Source organism: Folsomia candida, unplaced genomic scaffold (genome assembly GCF_002217175.1).
Source record: "Folsomia candida strain VU population unplaced genomic scaffold, ASM221717v1 Fcan01_Sc032, whole genome shotgun sequence".
In the NCBI taxonomy this organism is placed as follows: Eukaryota; Metazoa; Arthropoda; class Collembola; order Entomobryomorpha; family Isotomidae; genus Folsomia; species Folsomia candida.
In genome coordinates this window covers 889,942-916,533 of record NW_019091224.1, presented here as the reverse complement: position 1 = coordinate 916,533, position 26,592 = coordinate 889,942, and the positions used below count along the sequence as shown (strand labels likewise).

The 26,592-nt window shown below is 38.3% G+C and overlaps 3 protein-coding genes and 1 long non-coding RNA gene across 4 annotated transcripts; 2 read left to right on the top strand and 2 right to left on the bottom strand.

Annotated features, from left to right (window-relative positions):
* The first annotated feature begins 6,199 nt into the window (after nt 1–6,199).
* LOC118439212 lies at nt 6,200–7,341 on the top strand. The gene is made up of 3 exons (XR_004837287.1): nt 6,200–6,276; nt 6,994–7,124; nt 7,229–7,341. It is a non-coding gene; the product is annotated as an uncharacterized LOC118439212 (long non-coding RNA).
* Nucleotides 7,342–10,475: 3,134 nt separating this feature from the next.
* Nucleotides 10,476–12,927, bottom strand: LOC110860413. Its single transcript, XM_022109444.1, has 3 exons — nt 12,685–12,927; nt 10,700–12,631; nt 10,476–10,616 (listed from the first exon to the last, which is right to left on the bottom strand). The coding sequence occupies exons 1-3, from the start codon at nt 12,925–12,927 to the stop codon at nt 10,476–10,478; spliced, it is 2,316 nt and encodes a 771-aa protein (XP_021965136.1).
* A 5,536-nt stretch (nt 12,928–18,463) lies between these two features.
* On the top strand, nt 18,464–19,498 carry LOC118439255. Its single transcript, XM_035860404.1, has 2 exons — nt 18,464–19,072; nt 19,146–19,498. The coding sequence occupies exons 1-2, from the start codon at nt 18,707–18,709 to the stop codon at nt 19,479–19,481; spliced, it is 702 nt and encodes a 233-aa protein (XP_035716297.1). The 5' UTR covers nt 18,464–18,706; the 3' UTR covers nt 19,482–19,498.
* Nucleotides 19,499–19,683: 185 nt separating this feature from the next.
* On the bottom strand, nt 19,684–20,779 carry LOC110860411 (putative nuclease HARBI1). Its single transcript, XM_022109443.1, has 2 exons — nt 20,492–20,779; nt 19,684–20,427 (listed from the first exon to the last, which is right to left on the bottom strand). Exons 1-2 carry the CDS (start codon nt 20,777–20,779, stop codon nt 19,684–19,686), a joined length of 1,032 nt encoding a protein of 343 aa, XP_021965135.1.
* Between the last annotated feature and the right edge of the window lie 5,813 nt (nt 20,780–26,592).

Below are 26,592 nucleotides of genomic sequence, written 5' to 3'. Positions count from 1 at the left end.
GAATACTTCAAGAAAAAAAAATTTCGAAGCTAGAATGGCCTCCCCAATCTCCAGACTTGAATCCCATTGAGCATCTGTGGGACCACATTGAAAGAGAAATAAGAAAACAATCTTTTTCAGGAATTCCGGGCCTTAAATCCAGAATTCGTGAAGTTTGGGAAACCATTTCTGAAGATGTGACCAAGAATTTGGTAAACTCTATGACTCCACGCCTTGAAGCCGTCCTTAAAGCGAACGGAGGCCCAACCAAATATTAAAAATTAATTGTTATAACATTCCTTATAAATTACAGTTTTTTTTGTATGTTTTCTCTGACTGGACGTTGACTTTTGTCCATCCAATTGTTTTCATTTTGAATTAAAATACATCTCTGGCCTAAAATAAATTTTTTAGCGGAAAACTAATAATGTGCTATGAAATTACGTTAAATTTGTGAGAATTTGATATATCAATGATGAAAATTGGTTCAGTAGTTCAGTGACAATTTGAAAATGAAATTGACGCGACTATGTGGACGTAGACATCTGTCCGACACTGTACCTTCAAGGGTTGCGTTGTATATGTACTTCCATACATCTAACTTTTTTATAAAATCAATATTTCTCTGCGACACGTAAAGTAGAATAGCGTCATGTGATCTGGTGCCGGGAAACAGTACCTTGTTTCTTGGACTTTTGTATTTTTTGCAGAAACAATTAAATTCATGAAACCAATTTTTTGCCCCTACTCCATGAGTAAGACTGAGAAATGTAAAAATTTATTAATGTATGGTGACGTATCATTCCAACAAGAAATTGTTTTTGTCTACATCCATCACATCACAAATTTGCGTTGCCCACTCTGCAGGGCAAGGGCAGGGCAGGGCAACGTGCCAGAGCTCTGGCACGTTAGATTTTTAGGCATTGTGAAATTAGTAGTATTCAGTGCACCCTCTGATCTATATGTTCCATGTTTGACGTGTCCGGGAATATCGTTCACAAAAGTAACTACGTCATTATTTGGGATCCGCAAGGCATGGGACGCTCAGAATCATAAACTTCACGAATTCTTTATCTATGTCAAAGTACCTGTGCATGGGATATGCGATCAACTACAAGATCTGCAAAATTTTGTTGGTAATGAGCATGGTTTTGACTTTTGACTGATGGCCGAAATTGCGAAAACTTATAATTTGACCTTATTGTGCACCCAGCCTAAGGAATCTGATAGAGTAAATCAATACAATCGGTTTGGCTATGCGTTAAAACAAACTACTGATCGTCAGACGGAGTGGTATGAAACTCTTTATCAAATTGACCTACGAACCATTGATTTCCACAGACCCTCCATCACCGCTAGTGGAATGGCTACCTTCTCGTCGCCGTTTGATTTAGGGGTGTAGTTTGCTCTCCTAATTTGTATTATATTAGGGACTCCCAAGTCTGAGAAAAAAAGCGCTTTTTTTGATTTTTTGCTTTTGCCTCATGTATAAGCTATAGGAAAAAAGCGAAAAAATCAAAAAAAGCGCTTTTTTCTCAGACTTGGGAGTCCCTATTAGTTTCGATATTCTTCGTTTTGTTGCGATCCCGACAAGGAACTGGGATTCAATGTTCTTCAGTTAAAGAAAGTCGGCAAGCAGAATGGATTCGCGGTACAGGTTTGTTGGCAATAAAGCTAATCACAGTAACCTTCATATTTCTTGGTCAGGTTGGTGAAGGTTCTGGGAATTCGTATCGCCAGGGGAAGGTTTCCCTTATTCTAGTCACCATATGGTTCTTTATCAATTTCTTTCTCAGAGTTAATTATTATCAGGGCTCAATATATTCACTCCTTGTGGTCCTGTTTCCTCCTCCGACACCTAATGGCGTAGAGCAGTTGGTGGACTTACAAGGGAAACTCACTACCTGTCGTTCGTGTCCAGGGTGCCCAATATGTTTTTTGAAATTTACAAGGACCCTAGATGACGGATCCACTCATATTTCCGTGTAAAACTCATATTTGGCGCCGTGGCGTGGCACCAAATTCGCTAAATGAATAGAATTTGTATGTTTTTATTTTTAAAATCGCCATAACTTTTTGAAATCCTGCGCGGATTTTCAAAAACATGTCCAAAGATCTTGAAAAAGAGTTCAACTTTCGTATGCTATCAAGTTTATCAAAATATTGATTGTTTCAATTTTTGTCAGAATTTTGAGATTTTTTTTTACAAATGAGAATTGGCTACATAATTATCCAGATTTCGTCAATATTTTTATAGACAATCAAACTTACTACAGAAGTCTTGTCTAAAAGACAAGACTTCTGTCTGAACTTTTTTTATTCCTACACGGATTTCGGTCTGCTTTGTCAAAAATAAGTTTAAAAATTGAGAACACGATTAAACGGCGGTTAATGAAGTTCTATTACATCTGAAAAAACAAGTAGACATGACAACTTTTGTTTCAAGACTTTTTTGACAGTCTTTTAGTGTATACATAGGAAATAAAATCTTTATAGAATATTTCATATGCGGCATTATAAATTGATCAGCTTTCAAGAAATAAATAAATACTTGTCGCTTGATCAAAATAGTAGCAAACAGGTTTCCAGTAGTTCCAGAGCATTTGCAAAATTAAATATAAACCTTTCATTCCAAGCAATGCAGTACGAATCTAAATATTTCAAGAATATTCGTTTAACATTCGTGTTTAAAATGGGCAGTTATTGACAGCTCCTTCCTGAATAATTTAGTATTGATATTTAGAATGTTCCAGACGATTTCTATTGTCTAGCGGTAGGAGGAGAATTGTCGTGTCCGCGAGGTCATTTATTTTGACTATTTTTCCCTTTTGCGTAAAATTTTCTGCCATTTTTGGGGATTTCTCCTATGCCAGCCACATGTTAAATTTGAACATTTTCTTGCCGAAAAATGGGATACTTCCCGATACAACGCAATGTTAAATTTTGGATTTTTCAGTTCTTCCGAGTTTTACTAAAACTGCGGAATTCCTCCTCCCGCACCATGACCACTACATACGTATAATGTGACCGAATTAATGCAATTTCTTGTTATTAATCATCCTCCTAAAAGGGTTATATCACCCATAAACCAAAATATTTAATTGAACGTTTCACATACAAGGGCATACATAATGCCCTTCCTGTTCCTTATTCTCTTTCTTCTACAAACACACCCAACAAGGTCTCAACAATGTACAAACTTCAGTGTAAAATACATCGGTAGAATACCAACCCCCCTTGATATTGTCCACATTGGACCGAAACATCCCCGTGTTATTACTATTGTAGGAGAACCGACAAATTTACAAAGTTCCAAGAATAGTACTACCCATTGCACCCAAGTAGTCTCTAAATATGGTGTTTGCACAGTTATGATACTATCCTTTGGTCAGGTTCCTATATCATCCAAATATTACTACAATCTTCTCAAACATCTCGCACAAATTGGCTATCATCCTGCCCACATATTTATTAAAGACGAAAAAATAAATTCATTCAACGAGAATAGACTTCCCTTAAAGTCGAGATACATTTTAGTCTCACATTCTAGAAGAAGAATGCAAATTATTGCTTCCCATAGAAGACGAAAGGTTAGCCTAATAGTAAATAATTATAACGAAATCCAATTCACCGCAAAAATCCGTATTTTAGACAAGATTTGGCAACATGAGCACACAAATTTTCACGGTATAAATTTACTATTCCGCAATTCCGAGGAAATTTATTACGATTTTAAAAAAATTATGCAACAATGTGATGAACATGGCGCAGGCGGATACATTGAACCACCCACTTTATGCGTTAAGGCAACTCTGCACATAAAATTAAATATTTCCGCGACTCAAGAGAAAACTAAATTACGATTTTTTCAAACATGGAGTTCTTTCTTTCACTTGGTACAAAATGAACCCAATTATTACGACAGTGTTTGGTATTGCGGTGTGTTTAATGACTTTTGGATGGCGCTATTTTCAAATAGAGGGTACAAACCTGATTGGAACTTATTTACCCCGCTAGATGGCGGTACATGGTTCGGTTTCTTTGTCTCATTAACCTTGATACCGATTATTATTTATACCTGGCGTAAATTTAAGGATTCACCTAATACAAATCAGTTCACCAGTATTGTCTCCGATGTGATTAAGGTCGTACTGGATCAAGACATAGATACGAGGCGTTACCTTGGATCAGGTTGGAAAGAAAGCTTACTCCTTATCACCTGGATTTTTGCCTCATTTATACTTGGGTTTTACTACAAGGGGGATTTACTTTCTTGTCTGATAGTAAAGTCACCACCAAAATTACCTCTAGATATTTACGAATTAGTAAATTCTTCATTCCCCATTTTAACCACGGACTACATAACTGTTGAGGATTTAGATGGGACTCAAGTTTTTGAGTCGATGATAAAGCATTTTATTAGGACTAAGTTGACAAAAATAGATATGACCAAGGCACTAAAATCTGTCCTGGATAAGTTCACCCAACAACTGCAACTTGTTAGGGTTAGTAGTTTTCGAAAAGATATTTTGTTACGATTACTAGAAACTGGGGAGATTAATCAGTCACGTGCTATTTCTTCGGCAAGTTTAGAATTTGCACTTTTCGATCCTTCCCGAGATGTGGAAACATTTGCAATTTTACTTCAACTAAAATCAAACTATTACATAGAGCGGAGACTGGTACCAGACATGTTTTCAAAATTTAACCCATGGCACGGGCAACGGTCTTGGTTTTGGAAATTTATCAAGCCCATATTGGCCTCGTTAGAAGAGTCAGGAATATATAGAAAATGGGACAGAGTAAATAGTGATATGAGTACGTTAAGGGAACTAATAGCTGCGATGTATTATATGAATAGCTCGTCTCGTTTAAATCTCTATGCAAGCTTGTTAACTGGTAGAAGAAATAGTTTAATTAGTTACAAACGGGTCGATAGTCTAGTTACTCCAATTCTTTTAAATGACTTCTTGGTACCCTTCTTTATTTGGGGATTTCTAATAATGTCCACTTTTATTGTTGTAATTCGAGAATTTTGTTCCTATAAAAGAGCAAAATATTGGTGCAAAGTTGTACCACGATGTAGAGTTAAGATTAGTTGTTATCTAGAAAAATAATGGAATCAATAATCATATATTGTTATGTCGTAAATATAGTTCTAAATCTATTTAAAGATAATTATATTGTAGAAATAATATTTAGGTTAGGGTGTAATTATGAATAAATCTTTCCAAATCTATCCAATATTATAAATAGGCATTTATTCACATGTTATTCCTGGATCGGTACAATTGAATGGCATTTCTTCCAAAAAGTTATCCTATTATTATTGTTCACGCTTGAAAATTATCCTAGACATTTTTTGCAAACGATAATCGGGCTTATTTGGAGTGCAAAAAAATTGCATCGGAACCCAAGACCTGCAAAAAATGCACCTTTAAGTAAGCAACGGGTTATATTTCATAACTCGGCAGTGTAGGAAATACTATATCCACGCAAAGTATTAAGTAAATATTACTTGCCCATGTCCCTTCAATTCATCTAAGAAAACCCAAGCGGAAATTTTAATACGTCATATTTAAATAGTAGCCATACAATATTACAATTATTTAAATGCGAGGCTAAACTTTTAATTTATTCTTGAATCGTAAAATCGAAAAATCGTATTTACCAAATTTCCAATTTTAACGCACTTTTTAATACTTTTGTATTTCCACAGTATCGAAACTTATATAGGTATGCATAATTTTAATTTTTAGTGGGCAAAAGGGAGGGCTACAAATATTTTAATAAGCATTAAACCTATGGTTTCCTCACTTAAGTTGTTAGAGGCATTTCATGCCTATTAAAATGTTCTCGTTAATCTAATCGGTGCCTGACAACGATCCAAAGGCTAATATATTAATAGGTTTGAAGCATAATTTCTCCACCCAAGACGAAACACAAGTCTGTAACGAGTGAGCCAAAAAATTATTCAGCTACAAGTAAGAATGCATCCAGTCCTATAACACAAATAAAATACGGTATACCATCTGCATGTTTTCTGAGAAATTGTATGTATTATTTGCCCGTCAAAACCTGGAATATAAATAGTTTTACCTTTTTCCTCCGAAACAAGCCTTACTAACAAGTGTCCCTTACAATACTAAAGGCTAACAAGGGAAGGTACATTGACTGAAAGAGCTTCCCCACTCCATTCTCCAGTCCCTTCAGACACAACAAGGGGAAAACATTGGTACCTTCAGGCCAAGTAATTTTAAAAATCATATCGTCACAGTGACAGTCCAATCAATTAAGGTGAGTATGTACACTCTTAGCAACTTGGTAATAAAAAAAACAAGCGGAGTAGATATATGACTCTACCGTGACGGAATTAAAAATTTACACCATGTTAGTATTGATTTAGTAATAAAATAACACTTTTTGGTAATAATTTTAACACTAATTTGTGTTACTTTTTTACCATATAGTATTGTTTTAATACCAAATCATTACTATCGCGGTAGAGTCATATATGCACTCCGCGCAGTAATGATTCATTAAAATTTTGTTTAGAGTGTATGTACACATTTTTTTTCAACCTGAGTTTGTCTTACAATGTAGACGTGAAATTGTCATGTTTTCGGATTAATACAATTAACCATTTAATCCAGAGTGCCGGGTGGTAGTTCGGGCCGACAATTTCAAGCTCATTGTGAAAAACTATCAATATGCATATGACAAAGCGTCGTAATCAAATTTTATTTATATAAATCGAAATTAAAGTAAAAATAATCATATCAATTGATATTAAATGAACGTGTGATTAATTTAAATTACATGATCAGTTGACAAAAACGTTTCAATCGATAAATTTTTCGAAATACATGTATGAAACTTCAAAGAGAAGTGTTGAAACATTTCTCCCAATTTATTCAAGGATTCTTGTGTTAGTGTGGCATTTTTTTACATAATGCTATAAGTATAAAATGCTATAAATTTCCATTTTTTCACAACTTTTCTCATTTGTCACAGCCATCCAGAAGTATTATCTATCCAATTTGTTCCAAATTTTCAAAACACTGATCTAATCACCACATCACGTCACGATGGACGACAAGATGGACACTAAAGACGCCAATGCGAAGCTACTTGTCGAAACTTCAGTAAGTTTTGAACAATGGATTACGCATTCCAACGCATGGACGATGAAATATACACACATCGTTCTCCCTAATTGTTGCTCTTGTCATGAATTGCCTCGTTTCAGGTAGAAATCAAAGAGTTGCCTTGGGAGATGAAAAATTTCACAAAGATTGCCACCCTTAAAGATTCCTTTACAAATTTGAGTCACTCCCTCGATGCCGGACAAAGTATTGGACTACCGACAAAGTGGGAATTTTATCTTTCCCAGAGAGAAGACGATTTCGGCATTTTTTTCAAACTTGCAGAAAATCCTACTAAAGCGGAAGAAGTCTTGGCCACCTTTCACGTCATCATTAGACTTGCTGATGGTGGAGAATATCGCAGTTTAGGTAAGTTTCAATTAAGTATAACTCAATTAATTAATTTTACTCCAGAATTGTATACAATCTGGAAATTTTTTGCACAAAATTGTCCCCCGCTGAGGTACATACTTTACGCCATTCTAACAATTTATCAACGCACTGTAATAATTTATCTGATATTTTTAACACTAACACGTCGAAAATATGAGGCAGGGCGGAATTTAGCCTCTTTATTTATTTATGTATACCACCCATTGGTAATACATTAGTCCCTGGCCGGCTTAGTACCTCGGTCGGTGACGATTTTATACTCAAATACTTACAATGGAGGTCTATGCTCACCGATTTGGACGAAACTAGTGTCACTCTATCAAAAATTTAATTGGTCTGAAATTTGCAAATGCAACTCTCTGACAATGCGCAAGTCTGGCGGAGATATTTGCATCCTAAGAGGCAAAAACGCCCAAATTTGTAATGCAAAAATCGAATAGTGCAGAATTGGTGGCATTTTGGGCCTGTTTTCGCCTCTTTGGATGCAGATACCTCTGCCAGACTTGCGCATTGTCAGAGAGTTACATTTGCAAATTTCAGACCATTTAAATTTGTGATAGAGTGACACTAGTTTCGTCCAAATCGGTGAGCATACGTTGAGACACCTCCATTGTGAGAGTGTATGTACTCAGCTACAGGAGTCAAGGATATGGCAGACGGTGACAATTAGGGATTTTCAAGACTGGCAACCCTTCAGAAGCTGACCGATCCTTTGACAAACGTTTTGCAGGATGACAAGCTCACTCTGGATCTCAAATTGTGCGTATACTCAAAACAAACTGAGGACGAGAGGAAAAAACAGGAATTGGCCAAGGTTCAAGCAGAATGCCAAAAACAAATCGGGACCCTGTTTAGTGCCTCATTTATGAATAAAAACTATACCGACGTTACCCTCACGACGAGTGATGGGGTCGAGTTTTACGCGCATAAAATTATTTTGGCAGGTAATCGCACTACTTACGGTTGGTGTTTTACATTTAATTAAGAGAGCTTTTTTCAACTTAAAGTTGAACTTCTCTATTGATCCTGATTTGTCACATGGTTCAGAATTTTAAAAACTTTTAAAATTTTGAAATCTCATCACCAATTAAAAAAAATAACTCCAATTTGAATTTCCAAAGTCGTCCAACTAATATTTTATTACACGGATCATAGTTTTATGTAATGCCTGATGTTTAGAAAATTCTTTATGATATTACGTTTCAGCCCAGAGTAACGTATTCGAGGCCATGTTTACTTCCGACTGGGATGAAAAGCGAACCGGAATCGTGACTTTGGAGGACATCAAAAGCTCTGGTTTTTCCATCGTGCTAAAATTTATGTACTCTGGAGAAGGCGATGAAGCGTGGACGAGTTGCAGTGAAGAAGTCATTTATGCTGCCGATAAGGTGAGACATGCTAAAAGAGCTGGAATGCAAAAAGTAACAAAAGGTGTTATTTTAGACTTGCTGTAATGGCTATGGGGTGAAGTGCAACTATCCGATTTGGTTGAAATTATGGAATTGAGTGGTCCAACTCAATACAATCAACGTTTCCGCTTGGTGAAAATCCGCATTTTTTCAACTTTGACCTCAAAGATTTTGACAAATCCTAACCATCGCACAAAATGCCTCAAGAAACGTTGGTTATATTGACTTGGACCACTCATAGATAGGCACTTGGTTTGCCCTACACCCCTACCGTTCCCTACCCTACTTTGGAAGTACACCCCTCTACAGCCCCATGAAACACAAATATAACCAACCTAATTTCACTTATTTGACCAAATTTATGGACTCGATGTGAACCCATCCGAGGAAAGGGGCGAACAATTGCAAACAACAACATTAGGTAAATCCATCACTATCAATGACCTTCACCTTAACCCAAAACAGAAGGTAAGTTTTAATGCCCTTTTATTTTAACATTTTGTGAGGTAAGTCCACCCACTGGTTTGGTTTTTCAAACTCCGCAAGCCATGATTCAGGGGCAATAAATATTTCCTTCACTGATATGTAGTTTCTTTAGTTTCTAAAAATTCCCAAAAATAGTGAAGTATGTACACATGTATTTAAGGAGTCGCGTCCGGGTCCTAAGACCCGTTTTCTGCGGGTCTCGGGTCCGGGTTCGGGTCGGGTCCGGATCAAAAATTTAAAAGACCCGGACTCGGCCCCGCCGGGTCCGGGTCGCCGATTTTACATTGTATACCAACGGGTCTCGGGTCGGGTCTGGGTCCGCGTCGGAGGGTCAGACCCGGACCCGAACCCGGACCCGACCCGGACTCGAAGACTCGGGTCCTTATGATAACTTTGAGGGTGTATGCTGGAATACGTCCATTGTACATAAGTGAGTGTACGAAAGGTAAAGGGGGATATACTGATTTGCCTCATTTGTACCCACCACATCAACTCAATGGCACGAAAAACACGAACAAATTATTTTCATTTTCTTAATCGTATTGTTTCCCGAGATCAAACTCAACTTTTTTGAAATTTTTATTTTTTCAAAGATTCCCTTATCACGAAAGGCCCCTACCGCGGAAGAATATAACTCCTGGGCTAATTTTCGATTAAAAATTTAAATTTCTCCCCAGAAACGCTCGAAATTTTTGGGCCAACTTTTTAGGGTGAATTTGCAAGCTTTTTAGCTCGAAAATAAGGAGCATGGAAACTTAAAATATAATTAATCGTCAAAAATTATAACACAATTCCTCGGTACCGTTTATGATAACTTGGGCTCATTCAATGCATGCTACTCACAATTATGGTCATACGCACAAATGACGATCGATACGAATTGAAGAATATTTGCACACATTGATTATTAGCTATAACAGGAGAACAGCGGTTTAACATAAACAATTTGGCATGTACATACGTACATAATTGATGACAAAGCATAAAATCATTACCAACATACGAATCGTTAACTCAACACAATACTTTTTACAAATTATGGACAACATAAAACTCGGTGCACTTAATATTCATCTATTTCCTCGTGTGACTCAACCTGAACATCATTTATCTGCGCCAAGGCATCCAGGAAAGCCACAGACTTCTTTTTTCTCCGGTTTTGAAGTTCTGGGTGGAACAAATAATATCCCAAAAACCAGAGAACCTGAAATAAAAAAATAGATTAGTTAGTTGGGGACATGCATAACCTAGCAAAATCACGTCTGACAACTCTTATGTTATACTCACCGAACAAATATGACTGCACATGCCGACAGTTCTTGCCCCATTCTTGCACTTGCAATAATATCCAAGTATTGCTTCCGGTCCCTCGAAATGCGGTACATATTTAATCCAAAGATGATGCCCACCAGATTTTCGTAACCTGGACTGAATTTTGGCTCTGAGTAGATTCTCCTGGTCTTTGCACACCATGATCTTGTAACAGGAATTCTCCTGGAGGTGCTGCTCGGTGTAGTTTTGAGATATTTTTATTTGATATGTCCCAAGAGTCAAAGTCTTCAAGTCATCGATGCTTAGTTCAGGGAAATCAGGAATTTTTCTCCCACTCGCTTCCTTCCAAATCACCCGTTTCCGGTCTAATCCATTTTCTTCAACTTCTTGCTGCAGGTCATTCTTAGCGTGCATTCTATTTATGATGTTTTCGGCTAAATTATCATCATTTGCGAATAAGTTCTGATCAGGGGGTGAGAAGGCATTCATGAACGCACAACAAATCTTGAGCCACGGGCCGACCAGGTACTGCGCTCGGAGGACAGAATTGAAAATCGGAAACTTGGCTTTCACACGACCATGAGCTCCTTCCACTTTCCACCTGATCTTGGTGCATCGTCTTGACTCATTAGCTTGTTCCGTGGTAAATTGCTTCTGATCTTTCTCCAAAAATAGTGGCATCATGTGGTCGATCTCCAACTCTTCTAATCTTGGGATGGCTTCTCGGAAACCGCGATCTAGGGTGGCCTTGTCTCTAGGTCGGAGAAACGACAACAAAGAGTACTCTTCGGTGGGCAAACCCGGTGATGGAGTCAGCATTGACTTGAGGATCCTCCCATCATTGTTGTTATTATCCCCATAGTACGGACCATCCGCTGCCAGAATATATCCCGTATCGGTTGTGACTACCATAGGTTTACATAGATTTCGGAGCTTGTGGTTGGAATAAGTTTGGCGTTGTAGTTTGAATGACGACGATTTCTCCAGATACAAGTACGTAGCATCAAAAACCAAGCAGATATTCTCCGGAGGCAAATTGATGAGAGTTCTGACAAAAGGCGATGTATGTTTTAATGCTATTTCTTCCCTTGTGATGTGAGTTGGACTATATCCCAGAAAATGTGGCACAAATCTCTTTACCAACGATGCTGTGACACTCCTGAGTACATCGCTGATTCTTGACTGGTGTTCAATTCCAAATAGAAAAGCCAGTATTCTTTGGGGGAGGTCCAATCTCAGCTTCATAAGAAATATGGCAAGTGCGTTCCTAATAGTTCTTACTGAACTATTTCGAATATCTTCCCGGCAGTATTGCAGTACTGAGTCGAATTGTTCACGACTGAGCCCGGTAAAAATCTCGTATTCTTCGGATGTCATTTTCGAGTCTGCATTGAAGTTGATTGGAAGTTCTTTCCTAATTGCTTCCTCCGTGATGACGTCTATCCATTCCACTAATTCTGAATTTGTGACCCTCACATTATCCCGTGTGCCCTCAATTAGTTGCAATGTTGATTCTGTGAACATGTTGCCCATCAGGTGATCACGACAGCATCTTGACCCCGGAGAAATGTAAACTTTCTTCCTTAGCCAAGTCTCCTTGATGGCTGGTTTCGGAACACGAGATCGACCAGAATGATTGAAACAGAGGAAGCATCGACTTTCCGAATTGGAGTAGCCTCTTATTCCATGGATTACGTGGGTTGACTGAGCGCACTGTGATGATGACACCGAAATGGATTGAGACACCGAAATTGAGATTTGCGATTCGGAAATTGGCACGGATTGGTCCATTATTTGAGAGAGGTTAGGGTGTAAGATTGGTTCCGAGTTCGTACTGAAATCATCAAAGTCGCCACGGTAAGATAGTTCAGCATTCTCGTACATATCGATGAACGGGTCCACGTTATCATTGTGTAGTGGTATGTGACTACAAACATGCTGAGAGTCCTACGTATGTAATTATAATTATTAGTGGCATAATAATTACAATACGCAATTACCATTTCACTGACCTCTGTAATTGGGTCCGACAGCAACTCAATATGCGAATCCAGAACCAGATCAAGTGGCAAAGTCTCCTCTGGGTGGTTTTCATGGGGGCAGGATTCCGGAGGATGGTCATTGGTCACATCTAGATTTGTACCATCCTTAAAATGCATTCTTTCGCCGTCTTCTCCGAACTTCTGCCGTTTTTGAGGAGCATTGGGGCTGTCTTGGTCCCTATTCTCTCGTTGTCGTCTCATTTTTACGTTCGCCACCTGATATTATGACCCATCGTTTTATTCATGTATGCAATCATAAAAATAGTTGTCACTCTTACCTCAGAGTGGCAATGATTGCAGATGAGGTCATTGCGACTGTATTTTTCCCTATCATTTCCAACAAGTTCACAAAAAGAATCCCAGAGGTACGAAGTCCCGACTCGATTTGACTTCGTCACCCTCCTTGTGTGGCACTGAGCGCAGTTTATTTTTCTCATTATGATTAACCAACTAGGATCTTAAAAATACAAAACGATGCAAAACGATACAAAACGAGACAAAAGTGATGCTGCCAATATTTATTGTATTTGTGCAATGATTTTCTGCTGTTTGGAAGGGTAATAATATTATTATCCTACATAGTTACCATGATGGTTACCAGAAATTGTGCAAAAAAATCAATTTTCGCCCAATTTCCATGCAAAAACCCGCTTGGGAAGCATAGGAGTGACCGCATCACGCCAAAATAAGGGATTGCCAAAATGAGGACTAATCAATTATTTATTAGTTCCCCCAACTTTTCTCAAGCGCACCAACAATCCCTTACTTTGGCGTGTATCATTTTTAAGGCGTCAAAGTCTAGCCCAGATTGGTCATCTTCCGCGGTGGGGACCTTTTCCAAAATTTCGAAAAATTAAAAAATGAGATAAATTTAGGATATTATAACTAACTACGATATGGAAAATCCAGAAATTATCAAAATGGGACGAAAATTTAATTATTAGTAAAGGTTTGAATACAACAGTATTCAAACTCAGCAGTGGTCATATTTTTGAGGGAGTGTGACGTGTGGAGGGTGCAATTAAAAACCTCCTTCAGTTTTCATAGACTCATGAACTACGATTTACAATATCCAGACGCCATCAATACTGGGTAATTGAAAGCTCAAGCCAGGGTTGCAGAAATCTCAGCTCACCCTCGTAAATCTCATCTCACTGAGATATAATGAGAAATAGTGAGACATGAGAAATATGAGATTTAGTGAGATTTATGAGCCATGCACTAGCGCCACCTAGCGGATGTGGTCATGAACTACAAGTTTATCTCATTATTTCTCATATTTCTCACTCAGCCCCAAGTGAGATGATTGATATATATCATTAAATCTCACTAAATCTCACTCCGTGATATATATCACTTGTAACCCTGGCTCAAGCGTCATTAAAATCAATGTACTATTAAATCGGAGACTCGGGTCCAAAGACTCGAGTCCGGGTCCGAGTCAAGTCCGGGTCCGAGTCTTAAATTTTTCAGACCGGACCCGTCGGCTCCGGGTCAGCGGTTATGGGACCCGGCCATCATCGGGTCCTAAGACCCGTTTCTAAAACCTGGTCCGGGTGGGGTCCGGATCCGGGTCATACCTGGGACCCGACCCGTTGCGAGCACTTATTTTAAGTAGATATTTCACTGAGAAACTGGATATGATTACTTGCATAGATTTTGCTTGGTACATAATTAAGTATTGATATTTTTTCGAAAAACAACACAAGTCGCATATTTTGACATATATTAGTCGACATATTTTTTAAATGAAGTTAAGCATCTTTAACTTATCAAGTTCTTTAATTTAACTTTATGGAGAGTAAATCTTGAAAAAGAAAATTTTTACGGAATGTTTTGCAAGTTGAATAAAGTTAAACGTATTCAAATAATGTGTGCGTATTTAAATGTTCTGGATCTTTATGCTCGAAATGATGAAATGAATCAATCAATATACTTCTGATTTATTAACATTTTACACACCTTTTAGAGTAGGGTTACCTTTGTGATACATAAATTCAGTCGGCATTCCATATTACGTAAACTATACTGAATCCAAGGTAACGTTAAGTTGATAAACGGTAACGTGTACCGTGCCTTTTGTATACTAATACTTGTATACTTCTGTAGTTCACTTAATTTAGAATTAAGACTGCAGTTACGTTTCAAATGGGTGACATTATTGTTTAGAATGTGCAAATCAATTTATATTTCTATCAACAACCGCGTAAGCACCTTTCCTCATCTCATTGACAAACATATGCACCACGGCCACACAGTAGATTGAAATTCCGAAAGGTCCAAGCAGAAAGAAATATGCGACAACTGCGTCAATTCGTGAGACCCAACCCATTAGTGACGTAAACTTCAAGAGTATGATGATCACAGTAGCAGCCAGTGTGATGAAAATATAGTTCCAGTATAACCATGGCAAACAGAGTCGCACGTTCCTCTATAAATAAAATAAAATACACAATTTATATGCTTCTACACTCTTAAAAATAATAACCATTTTGCCAAGCAAGTGCTGTATGAATTCTAAACTAAATAAACCATACTTAAGCTAGGGTTAAATTTCTTCTTCGTTGAGATAGCGCTGCTCTGGGTTTGGCATAGTTTACTTAATGTAAGTTACAGACTGAACTTACTTTTCAAAAGGGCAACAGTATTTTTAAGAGTGAATTAAATTGTAGTAAAAATTAAAATCCCACACCTTTCTGTATCCTTGTAGGAGCATCCCGGATAAAATAATGTACATCAGAGCAACGAATATGGAAATTAATCCGAACGTAATTTGAACTGTGGCTGCGTAACAAGTAGTTTAAGTATTTGTTATCATATAGGGGAATTACAAATATTTATAACTAGTTACGAGTATTTCGAGGATTTGGACCGTGAGCTGTATCATAAAGAGAATAAATCTTTAAACTCTGCAGTACAACTATTGCAATACCTCCGATCTGGAATATTTTATACAATTTTATTACGTCACACAATCAATTATCGATATTGATTAAAATCAGGGATCGACGCCGGCCAATTTCTTGTTAGGGCGGCAGGCCCCGATTTTGGGGAGGGCAAGCGGGGCAATTGCCCGGGGCGCCAGATTTCAGGGGGGCGCCGGTAGGCACCCGCCTTTAGACTAGATATAATTGAATTTTCCAGTGTTGAACAAAGTTAAACATTAAAGGCAAACAATAAATATTAAAGTAAAAGTTAAAGTTATTCGTGGCTTATTAGCTCACCCTGCGTAGCAGAGGAGCTATTGAATTCCTCTTGTCCGTCCGTCCGTCCGTCCGTCTGTCTGTTAACGACTCTTTAGCATCAATTCATGCTAATTAGAGCCAGTTATTGGCATTCTTGACCGAGTTATTAGCACCACTGATATCGAACAATCGGCGACTCAAAATGGTGCCAAACAATTGAAGGAATAGACACAAAACGCACCAAAAGTGCAGACGAACCGGAAGAAATAACAATAATTTTTACTTTAAATTTGTCAAGATTTCATGTCAAAATTATGCCTCTTTATCCCTCGTTTATTTTCCACCATTGGTGCAAAATTATATCACAATTATGTAAATATTGTGTCCGCTTGTTATGCACCATTAATGCAAAATTAAGTCAAAATTGTGGATCTGTTTTATCCGCCTGTCCTGCACCATTGGTGCAAAATTATGTCAAAATAATTCTCACAGGGTGAGCTACTTGTAACGTTACAACGGTTTATTTAATTTAATTTTTCCAGTTTGTGTACACATATTAACAATACTTTGAGTTCGGTTTGAGACACGGAGGAGAGTGGTCGAGTCTTTCTCTCTGCATTTCAATCGGCTCCACGTGACAACTACTCACTTTACTCAGCTCTTTCCTTGCGCTTTGCGCATGAAAGTGTAAACTGTTAAATTGTGCACTGAAAATACTGCAATAAACTACCCAGGCTATTGAAAGTATATCTTTCGGACACTCGTCAACACTACGGGACAATCATCTCATAATTTTGTGGGGGGCAGAATTTTGTGTGTGCGTCTTGTTAAAGCCGAACTGTATTGTCATCCAGAAGGAGGACCGGGTACGTCTTTGTTACTTCGTCGCCACATCTTGCAACGTTTTTCGCCAAATGATGGGGGCCGGGACAGAGGCCGCTCTGCCAGCCATCATCATTCGTGTCCACCCAAAGGACGCCTGGGGGTCATTCTTCGTTGGGAATCAGTGACCACATCGGGTGTCGGTGTGGTGTAACTATTTCGACGCCGTGGCGGCCGCTGTGACCCATTTCAACAGCATGTGGCGAATTCTATTTTCGATGGAGGAGGCGTACTACGACTTGTCATCACTCTCCAATGCGTGGACTTTGTTCTTCTTCCCTTTCCGGTAGGCAAGGTTTGCAGGAGCAACAGGACCCACGATTCCATATCACATTTGTCTCCTTTCCTCTTATCTACCTACCACCGACCGGATGTCATAATTTCTTCTCCCTTCCAAAATATCAACATACATACGTCGCATCTCAATCTGACTGGGCTGGCTTCCTCTCCTCACTACAACATTCCTTCACCAATATCACGTCGCTCAAATTTTTCTACCATGGACTGGAATCTCGGCTGACTCAACAATTATACACTTTTATGACACACTTACTCTGTCACGATGGTTGTTAAATAATTGACCTTGTTATAAATACTGACATCTTATCAAATCGAACTCCCAGATTTGTGTATGTATGTATGTATTGGTGGGGTGACGATCATGCCATAGTTAGACTGGACCGTCAGCTGCGCAAGCACTAGGGCTTATTGCAGTCTCCCTGTATACACCGCTTACTGTGCTGAGTTATGACTCTCACGATTTACCGATCTAACTTGATGAACAAACCGCCCTGATCTGATTATAAATTGAATCAGATCGGGCAGAGGCATGGTAACTATTTGCTCTGGTGGCAAGTCGTGCCTCCCAAAGAGTTCTAACCTTAGGGCACAGTACTTGTCACAGGATCCAAGAAAATGAAATACAGTCTCAGGGCCACGGTCGCAAAGGCACGTGGCCTCATCAACTAATCCCATTGTTCTAAGATGCCCATTTAATGTGCAATGCCCGGTTAAGGTTTGTATTACTGATCGCAAATTATTCCGATTTAGGGTTAAAAGCTTTCTGCTAAGCCCTGAAGAAGGGGCAAAGAGAAAAGCTTTGGAAGTCAAATAACCCTTGCTGTTTTTCCACGATTTGGTATGCTGCAATCTTGCCCAGTTTACAATGCTGGAGATTACAGTGCTTCTGGATAGAGGAATAGAGGGCTGCGGGCCAAGATACTCAGTGAGAGTACCTTCCTTGGCCAACAAATCAGCCACTTCGTTCCCTTCAAATCCATGGTGAGAAGGGATCCAATGAAGTGTTACCTTCTTAGTCTCCCCAATATGATTTAGCATCTCAATAGCCTCAATAGCCTCAATGGCAACCTGATTAGAAACTCTGCTGAAAATTCCTGCCACCAGGAGCATCTTAAAATATCGAACCATCCGTGACTCCCGCCACACAGTGAACATAAATCCGAACTGCCGTTCAAAAATTGTTTTCTCTCCTCTATACCTCATTTTGGCCGGATATTCACTGATATGAATAAACTCAGGCAAATGCTTTGGGGCAAAGGGAAAAGGGAAAGGCATTTGACAGCGGCAAAGGCAATTGAGAAGGGCAAAAGCCCACAAATGTATGAATAAGCTTTTACTTTTCTCTTGACCTTTTCTCCAGAGGAAAAAGAGCATTTGCCTCTGTTTTAGATTATTTGCTGGTTAGTTTTTCCGTGGAAAATAAATAAGTTTTAGAAAATAATATTTAAAAAATAATCCACTATAAAGTTAAGTTGAATTAAACTTTCAAAGCTAATCACAAAGTAGTTAACTTTATCTGACCTCATACAGTACAGAGCGGTAAGCCATTTTAATTATCGGTTCAGAATGAATCCATGTTAGTTTAATTGTGCATTTCCGTCACAGATTGTACTATGTCGTCGTTGTCGGAGGAAGAGGAGATCGAGCGAGTTGAAAATGGAGAGTGTGATGATAAACAATTGGCGTTTATTACTATGCTTAAAGATTACAAGGTGCTTTTAAGCAAATCCCAAGTCCCATCCGTGAAGGAAAAGAAGGCTAAGGCCACTACAGAGTTTCTCGCCGCCCTTCAGGAGAAACTAATGCTGACCTATACAAAGGCAACTCTTTCCAAGAAAATCTCGCGAATGAAAACGGACGTTAAGAATAAGTGTGACGCTAATCGAACCGGAAACAAGAAATTGAACTTGAAATTATGGGAGAACGTCATGGCTGAACTTATAGGGGCAGAGACAAATCCATCAATTGCTCAGATACAAGTATGACCATGAAATGAAAATGTAGAGCAATTAAAAAATGCAGTTTTATTCCACCAGATGATTATGTATTTAGGGCGCTGCTTCTGTTGGAGTATCAGTCCGTGTAGCTCGACCTCTTATTCCTAGTCCACCTCTTTTACTAGATTCCGAAAACACTGCAGAATTAATTGTGCCACCAGCAAAACGTCCATCACTTAATACTGTGAAGCGGAAGACGGGGGATGACGTATTAAAATCATTGGAGACAGACGATACCAAACTCTTGTCATTGACCCAGTTACAAAGACTTGTTCTTTTGGAGCAACTTAAAGTACTCAACATGAAGCGACAACGATTGGAAAATGAGATCCTTGCAACTAAACATATCAATGTTAATGATGGATCACAATTCGAACTGCCGGATATTTAATTCTTTTATATGGAATAAATTTGTTACTCCAAAAATCATCGTTTAAATATTTATGTAAATTATTTGCAATTTTTAATTCAAACCCAAAGAAGGAATAATCCAAACAGTAAAACTTAAAGCACTTAAAATATATAGGGTAAAAGTTTTGTAATTCTTAAATAAAAAAAATCATTTTAAAATTGAATGTGAAGAATGTAGCTATCTATTGATTTAGGAATAAACTGGCTGCAATTTGTTCGCGTTTCTGCTGTCCGAGCTCCCTAACCCGTCGTTCGGAAAGCGCAACGGGACCCACCTCTTCTGCCGGTTCAGGCTCACCTTCATCGCAATCTTCTTCAAGTTCTGGAAAATTATCAGTGTCGTTCAAATACTTGGCTACATTATGCAGGACAAAACAGCAAATGATCACTGAGGGGACGGTTTGCAGTGCAGTTCGGACTTTGTAGTGAAGGATCGGGAAGCGTTTCTTCACTTGCCCAAAACATCGTTCAATGATTACGCGTTCCCTGGCGTATATCTTGTTAAAATGTCGTTGCAAATCATTAACAGGGTTTGAGTATGGCGTGATTAGCCAAGGTGATATAGCGTATCCAGAGTCTCCCAAGATGACCGTGTCCCGAGTTTTATTCATTATAATAAAGAGATCTGAATTCTTCATTATTCTGCTGTCGTGGACAGATCCGGGCCATTGCGCGGTGACGCTTGTAAACCATTCCTTGGCGTTACACGTCGCCTGAACATTCAAACTCGGATAATTCTTCCTATTGATGTATTCGTCCCCGTCTTGCTTTGGCTTGGGGATTCGTACATGGGTGCAGTCGACAACACCAATTACAGAAGGAATTTGGAATCTTGATTGCCAATCCTGTTTAGCTTCCAAAATTTCGGCCATGGTTTGTGGGAACTTGATCCACAAGTCCGCCTTCTCCATAATTTTCTTTCTAACCTATTTAGTAATTATATATTACAATCATAAATTGGGGGTGCTAAAAACTAACACTTTCTCATACCTCATGAATGGTTCGGCTCACTGTGGTTTGATCTACACCGATATCCTCGCCAACGCCAGTTTGAAATCCAGGGTCGGCCATGTACCGAAGAAAAATCTTCATTTTCTGTTCCGAGGATAACGCTCCGCCTCTATGTTCAAATTTTTCCCCCAGGAAATGTGCAGAAATCCATTCGACATTCTCCTTTTTGAATCTGAACACGGATTTGTAGTCACAATCCCGTGTCGTGACCCTCGGCTTGTAACTTTTTTCAGCTCGAACCACGGCAATGTTCATAAAGGATGCCATACTCAAGTAAAATTTATAAAAATAGTGACTGGTGCACGATTACCAGCTTTTCTCGTAATGTGGGGGATGGGTTTGACCTGATCGGTCTTTTCGGGGCTTTTGCCTGCAGGGAAAATGTGATAACCCGGATTTATTCATACAATTTTTCCGTTGTCGAGGGAAAAGGTCGTTGCCCCGGAGAAAAGCTTTAACCATTTTCCCTGACCCCAGGGAAAGGCAAACCCCTGATTTTTTATGCATATAAAATGGAGGATTTGCCTGAAATTTTGGGGAAAAGGCATTTGCCTAAGTTTATTCATATCAGTCATTGTCTCTTCAGATACTCGTAATAGACACCAACCTCACTCGAAGGTCCGATAAATGCTGATCTGTCACACTCTAAAATTTCCTTCTCCACCAGCTGATTTACACTTTTTTCAGTAAAGTTACCCAAAAACGATAATTCTTTCGGGTACCAACGAACCCTTGGATTCATCACGGAATACAGTAAATGTTGCATATGCTGGGGAAACTTTCCCGCGGAGAACAAAACTTCGCCTTGGAAGTAGTCCGTGGATTTGTAATTCGTAATGGTGAATCTCCCCGAGGTAAAAGAATAAAATCGGGACAAAACCGTATAACAGAATCCCCCCAAGCCTTTCACGACGGGCGGTAAAATTTGCTATGTTTTCGTCCTCCAAGTTATTTCTGACATAATATCGTTTTCTTAACATGTCGACGGTTGCCCTTATTTTGGTTTCTTCCTGACAGTAAATTTTCTCATAGCTGTCGATTCGTTCCCCTGGAAGCGGGGAGTTCAAATTGGTTATAAAATTGCTTATGTAGCAAGAACTTAGCAACATTCCAATCACGAGCCAGGGAATACTTAAGAGTTTAAAAGAGAGGAAAGCCATACATTTTTGAGGGAGGTTCGAAACTTCGTCAATCAGACAACCAATAAAGTATAAAATAATGTTCACCAGGGAGATTTTCTTGCTAAAAAAGTAAAATCCTAGCGATAAGATTGTAGAAGATAAGACAAGCAGGATAACCGTGCCAATCCAGACGAAATTATCGAACGGTGCTAAATACAGGGAAAACGTGATCCCCCTGGAAACCATGTAGCACGAGAAGAAGGACAACCCAGGAGTGCTTGTTATGACAATCTGGCTCTGAAACATCCCATGGACAAGATCCTCGAAGCCATAGTACGGGTAGAAACAGGGTTCCGCAGGATAAGAAAGGCACAATTCTACAGAGCTAGGCAAATATTTCGTTGCATTAAGTCGATTTATTACGAAATTTAGTAAAACTTCGGATAATTCGTGTCGAGTGTAAGCGAACTGGACCCAATTCGATTCAGAAGATGGCGGGTAGTTGAAAGGTCCTATACCATAAGTTGAAGAGGTAACGTGGCACACAAAATTTTCCAGGATTGTGGATCTCCCTCCAATTTTATTACACACTTGGACCTTGTTTTCCGCGACAAATAATAAAACTGAAAATTTGACGGGTAGTTGAATCATGAATGCGTAGTATATTAAGTAATGGGGTGAAATAATGTGGGACAACAATATTGCAGATTTAGCTGTATTTGGAATTAAGATAAAGTAAAAATTATCTGGATAAAAATCCAATTTGATATCTTTATTTAGCCGGAAATAATTATTACTTTAAGTGGAAATCCAATGTACTACCGATTTTGCGTCAGAGTTTGTAAAATTTGACGAACCAATTGTGACAAATAGGATCACGATTTCGCAAAGCCAGCCTTTGTCAAGCAAGCTGCGAAATTGTAATGTTCTGAAGTCATTTTGAGACCTAAAACTGTGAGAAAAGTGTAGTCTGGTGAGTGTGAGGGATACATTGCGAGTGGTTGGTAGATTCAAGAATGAAATATTATTGGAAACGAGGTGATATCGACAAGGAGAGTTAACTGACAGGACGGACGTCAAATTCACTGTAGATAATGCTCCCGTTTTTTGAGGGAAAGATAAATTTGCGGCGAAATATTGGAACAAGAGTAAATTTGCGTAAAATAAATTTGATCCGATCATTATTCAGTACTTTTTTTTAAAAAACTTATGGAATTACGTTACGATACGAGCAATACAATGATTTACAAAGTATGAAATTCTTCAGATTAAGTAAAGTTGGCTCTGAATGGATAGCTGAGAAAGTTTAGAAAGCCTAAACAATGGGTCTTAGCTGAGTGAGAAAGTTTAGTCAGTTTTTGCTGCGATATGCAGGCTAAAAATGTAATCAAATATGAAATTGGCCAGTCCGTTTGGTTGATAAGTGTATAAATATTTAAGTACTAGCCCAGAAGCCCGTCTTAAAGACGAGCCGATTTTAAAATTGCCAACCACCATCTGAAAATTATGAAATTATTGCAGCATATAATAGCTCAGTATATCTTCCCTAACTTTGCTCTATAATCATATATTGCCAAGGAATTTTTTTAACGTTGCTAAGGATTTTTTTTAACGTTTCTAACGAATTTTTTTAATGTTGCTAAGGAATTTTTTTAACGTTGCTAAGGAATTTTTTTAACGTTGCTAAGGATTTTTTTTAACGTTTCTAACGATTTTTTTTATCGTTGCTAACCATAACCATAACCATAATCATAATAAATAATCATAATCATAATCATAATCATAACCATAATCATAATCATGCATAATCATAATCATAACCATAACCATAATCATAATCATAATCATAATCATGCATAATCATAATCATAATCATAATCATAATCATGCATAATCATAATCATAATCATAACCATACCCATAACCATAACCATAACCATAATCATAACCATAATCATAACCATAATCATAATCATAATCATAATCATAACCATAACCATAACCATAACCATAATCATAATCATAACCATAATCATAATCATAATCATAACCATAACCATAATCATACTCATAATCATAACCATAATCATAACCATAACCATAATCATACTCGTAATCATAACCATAATCATCACCATAATCATAATCATAACCATAATCATAATAATCATAACCATAACCATAATCGAAAATCGAAAATCGACTCGTGCTCTGATTGGCGGATACAGAAACCCAGCAGCCAATCAGAACGCAGGAATGTCACGGAAAGTTTCACGGGACGGACTTTTCGAAATTATAATATAGATGTTTTGTAGGTGGTCTGGAATGGGTATTGAAATTATAAACAATGCAAATACTGATATGTTAGTATTCGCATGGCACTGAAAGCAGTCTTTAATCGGTTTCACCTTAGTATTTTTTCATTAAGTTTTTTACCACATACATATGTGATAAGGATGGAGTAACTCCACCATAAGACACCGAAACCTTATTAGCCGACCCTGCGTAGCAAGGGAGCTATTGAATTCCTCTTGTCCGTCTGTCCGTCTGTCTGTCTGTCTGTCTGTCTGTCTGTCTGTTTACGACCCATTTGCATCAATTGATGCTAATTAATTTGCCCCATGTGCAAATTTTAGCAAATTAGTAGCACCATTGGTCTCGAACAGTCGGTAACACAACATGGTGCCAAACAATTGAGAGCATAGATACAAAACACACCAAACGTGCATAAGAACCGAAAAAAATAACTAGAATTTTTACTTCGAATTTGTCACGATTTTATGTCAAAATTATGGATGCATTTTCCTCGTTTATTTTCCACCATTGATGGAAAATTATATCACAATTATGTGTATCTTTTGTCCGCCCATTCTGCACCATTAGTGCAAAATTTTGCCAAAATTGTGTGTCTATTTTATCTGCCAATTCTGCACCATTGGTGCAAAATTATGCTAAAATCATTATTACAGGGTGAGCTACTTCTAACGTTACAACGGTTTATTTATTATCTCACCCTGCGTAGCAGAGGAGCTATTGAATTCCTCTTGTCCGTCAGTCCGTCTGTCCGTCCGTCCGTCTGTCTGTCTGTTAACGACTCTTTTGCATCAATTCATGCTAATTAGAGCCAGTTATTGGCATTCTTGACCGACTTATTAGCACCACTGATATCGAACAATCGGCGACTCAAAATGGTGCCAAACAATTGAGGGAACAGATGCAAAACGCAGCAAACGTGCAGAAGAACCGGAAGAAAGGACTATAATTTTTACTTCGAATTTGCCAATATTTCATGTCAAAATTACTGTTTGTTTTCCTTCATTTATTTTCCACCATCGACGCAAAATTATGCCACAATTATGTATATATTTTTTCCGCTTGTTCTGCACCATTAATGCAAACTTATACCAAAATTGCATATCAATTTTATTCGTCTACTCTGCACCATTGGTTGACAATTATGTCAAAATAATTCTCACAGGGTGAGCTACTTCCACTGTTACAACGGTTTATTTATAGTACATCAACTAATCAATATTTTAAGTATGACTTGCACTCTTAATATGTTACTTTTTCGAAAAATAAATGCACTCTGAATGTTATATTAATATAGAAAATTTTGCTCTTTATCAAATTAACGTTAAGTAGTCGTATAAATACCTGCACCCATATCTAACTATGTATAAAAAACGTTAGATAGCATAGCTCACCTACTTAATTATTACCTCAAAGTGCTTTCATTTTCCAAAATTGTAACATTACATTGAACAGTATACGTCTTCATTATTCAAAAGCTGTCAAAAAAGAATGCTTACACTTTGTATGCATATCAATTTTAACCGAAATTTAACCCCGAATTCAATGGTGACCCTAATTTTGACTTCAGAGGTCATACGGTCAAAAACACGTCAAACCTTTCGATTTCAACAAATTGTTAATGCTGAACCCGATTTTGACTTATGACACACTTCTTTCACCCCGGTTTGTTTTGACAAACTTCAGGTCATCGCCCCCATTTGTGGCCAACTTTGTCCCGGCGATGTCAAAAACTGTCGCCTCGTCTCAAAAATGTGGGCTGCTAGAGCTGCCCCGATTCTCAAACAGAAAACCACCACCTATTTCGTGCCCAACTTTGAAGACCAGAAAACGCGATTTTGTAAGGAAATGAATTTATTCGGAAACCTTAGACACGTCACGATCCGCCTCTGGAGTAACGGCTATTACGAAAGTCCCCAGCAGTGTTTCGTTTCTTGCGGGTTTGCAGCATTTCTTGCACTGCAAAGCAAGAAATGCAAGAAACGCAAGGTGCAAGAAATGCAAGAAACGCGACGACATCTAGCGACGTGCCCTATGAACTATAGCGGCGGGAAGGAGTTTCTTGCGGATTTGCGTTTCTTGCGGGTAAAAATAACTGCAAGAAACCACTTTCGTGCGGTTATTTCTTGCAGGTGGTTACTTGCACCCGAAACACTGGTCCCCAGATTATCGACAATATTTCATTTTTCACGGGGCCCCTCCCTTCCTTCCAGAAGTTAACCTTTTTTGGCTGTCTGTCTGTCTGTCTGTCTGTCTGTTTTTTGGCTGGCTTTTTTGGCTGTCCTCGGAGTTATAATTTATCACCACAAGGAGACAATTTATCACCCATATTATGTATCACCACGTGTTGGCTAATTATCTCCGGTCAGAGACACAACTTATATTCTTGCTGAATGTATTTAGTTACCGGCAGTAATAAATTGTATCCCAAAGTTGACAACAATATTTTTCACAGCTCGGGAGACAAAACCCATTTGTCAACAGGCGAAGGTAAATTATTACCCTACGGAAGAATTGCATCGAACCTTTTTTATTATTTTTGAACTCACCTGATGGCAAATCAAAACGCTCTTACATATTAGCAAAACTGACTCCGCAGGTGGCACACTTTCCGTCGATTTTTTCCGACAGTAAATTTTAATACAC

Excerpts from the sequence above, each read along its gene's own strand:
- LOC110860411 (XM_022109443.1), bottom strand. The coding sequence starts at position 20,779 with ATGGCATCCTTTATGAACATTGCCGTGGTTCGAGCTGAAAAAAGTTAC. Across the intron at positions 20,428-20,491 it reads TGAGCCGAACCATTCATGAG|GTTAGAAAGAAAATTATGGA; the intron begins GTATGAGAAAGT and ends ATTACTAAATAG.
- LOC110860413 (XM_022109444.1), bottom strand. The coding sequence starts at position 12,927 with ATGAGACGACAACGAGAGAATAGGGACCAAGACAGCCCCAATGCTCCT. Across the intron at positions 12,632-12,684 it reads TTACAGAGGTCAGTGAAATG|GACTCTCAGCATGTTTGTAG; the intron begins GTAATTGCGTAT and ends TTACATACGTAG. Across the intron at positions 10,617-10,699 it reads TGTGCAGTCATATTTGTTCG|GTTCTCTGGTTTTTGGGATA; the intron begins GTGAGTATAACA and ends TTTTTATTTCAG.
- LOC118439255 (XM_035860404.1), top strand. The coding sequence starts at position 18,707 with ATGTCGTCGTTGTCGGAGGAAGAGGAGATCGAGCGAGTTGAAAATGGA. Across the intron at positions 19,073-19,145 it reads CATCAATTGCTCAGATACAA|GGCGCTGCTTCTGTTGGAGT; the intron begins GTATGACCATGA and ends TTATGTATTTAG.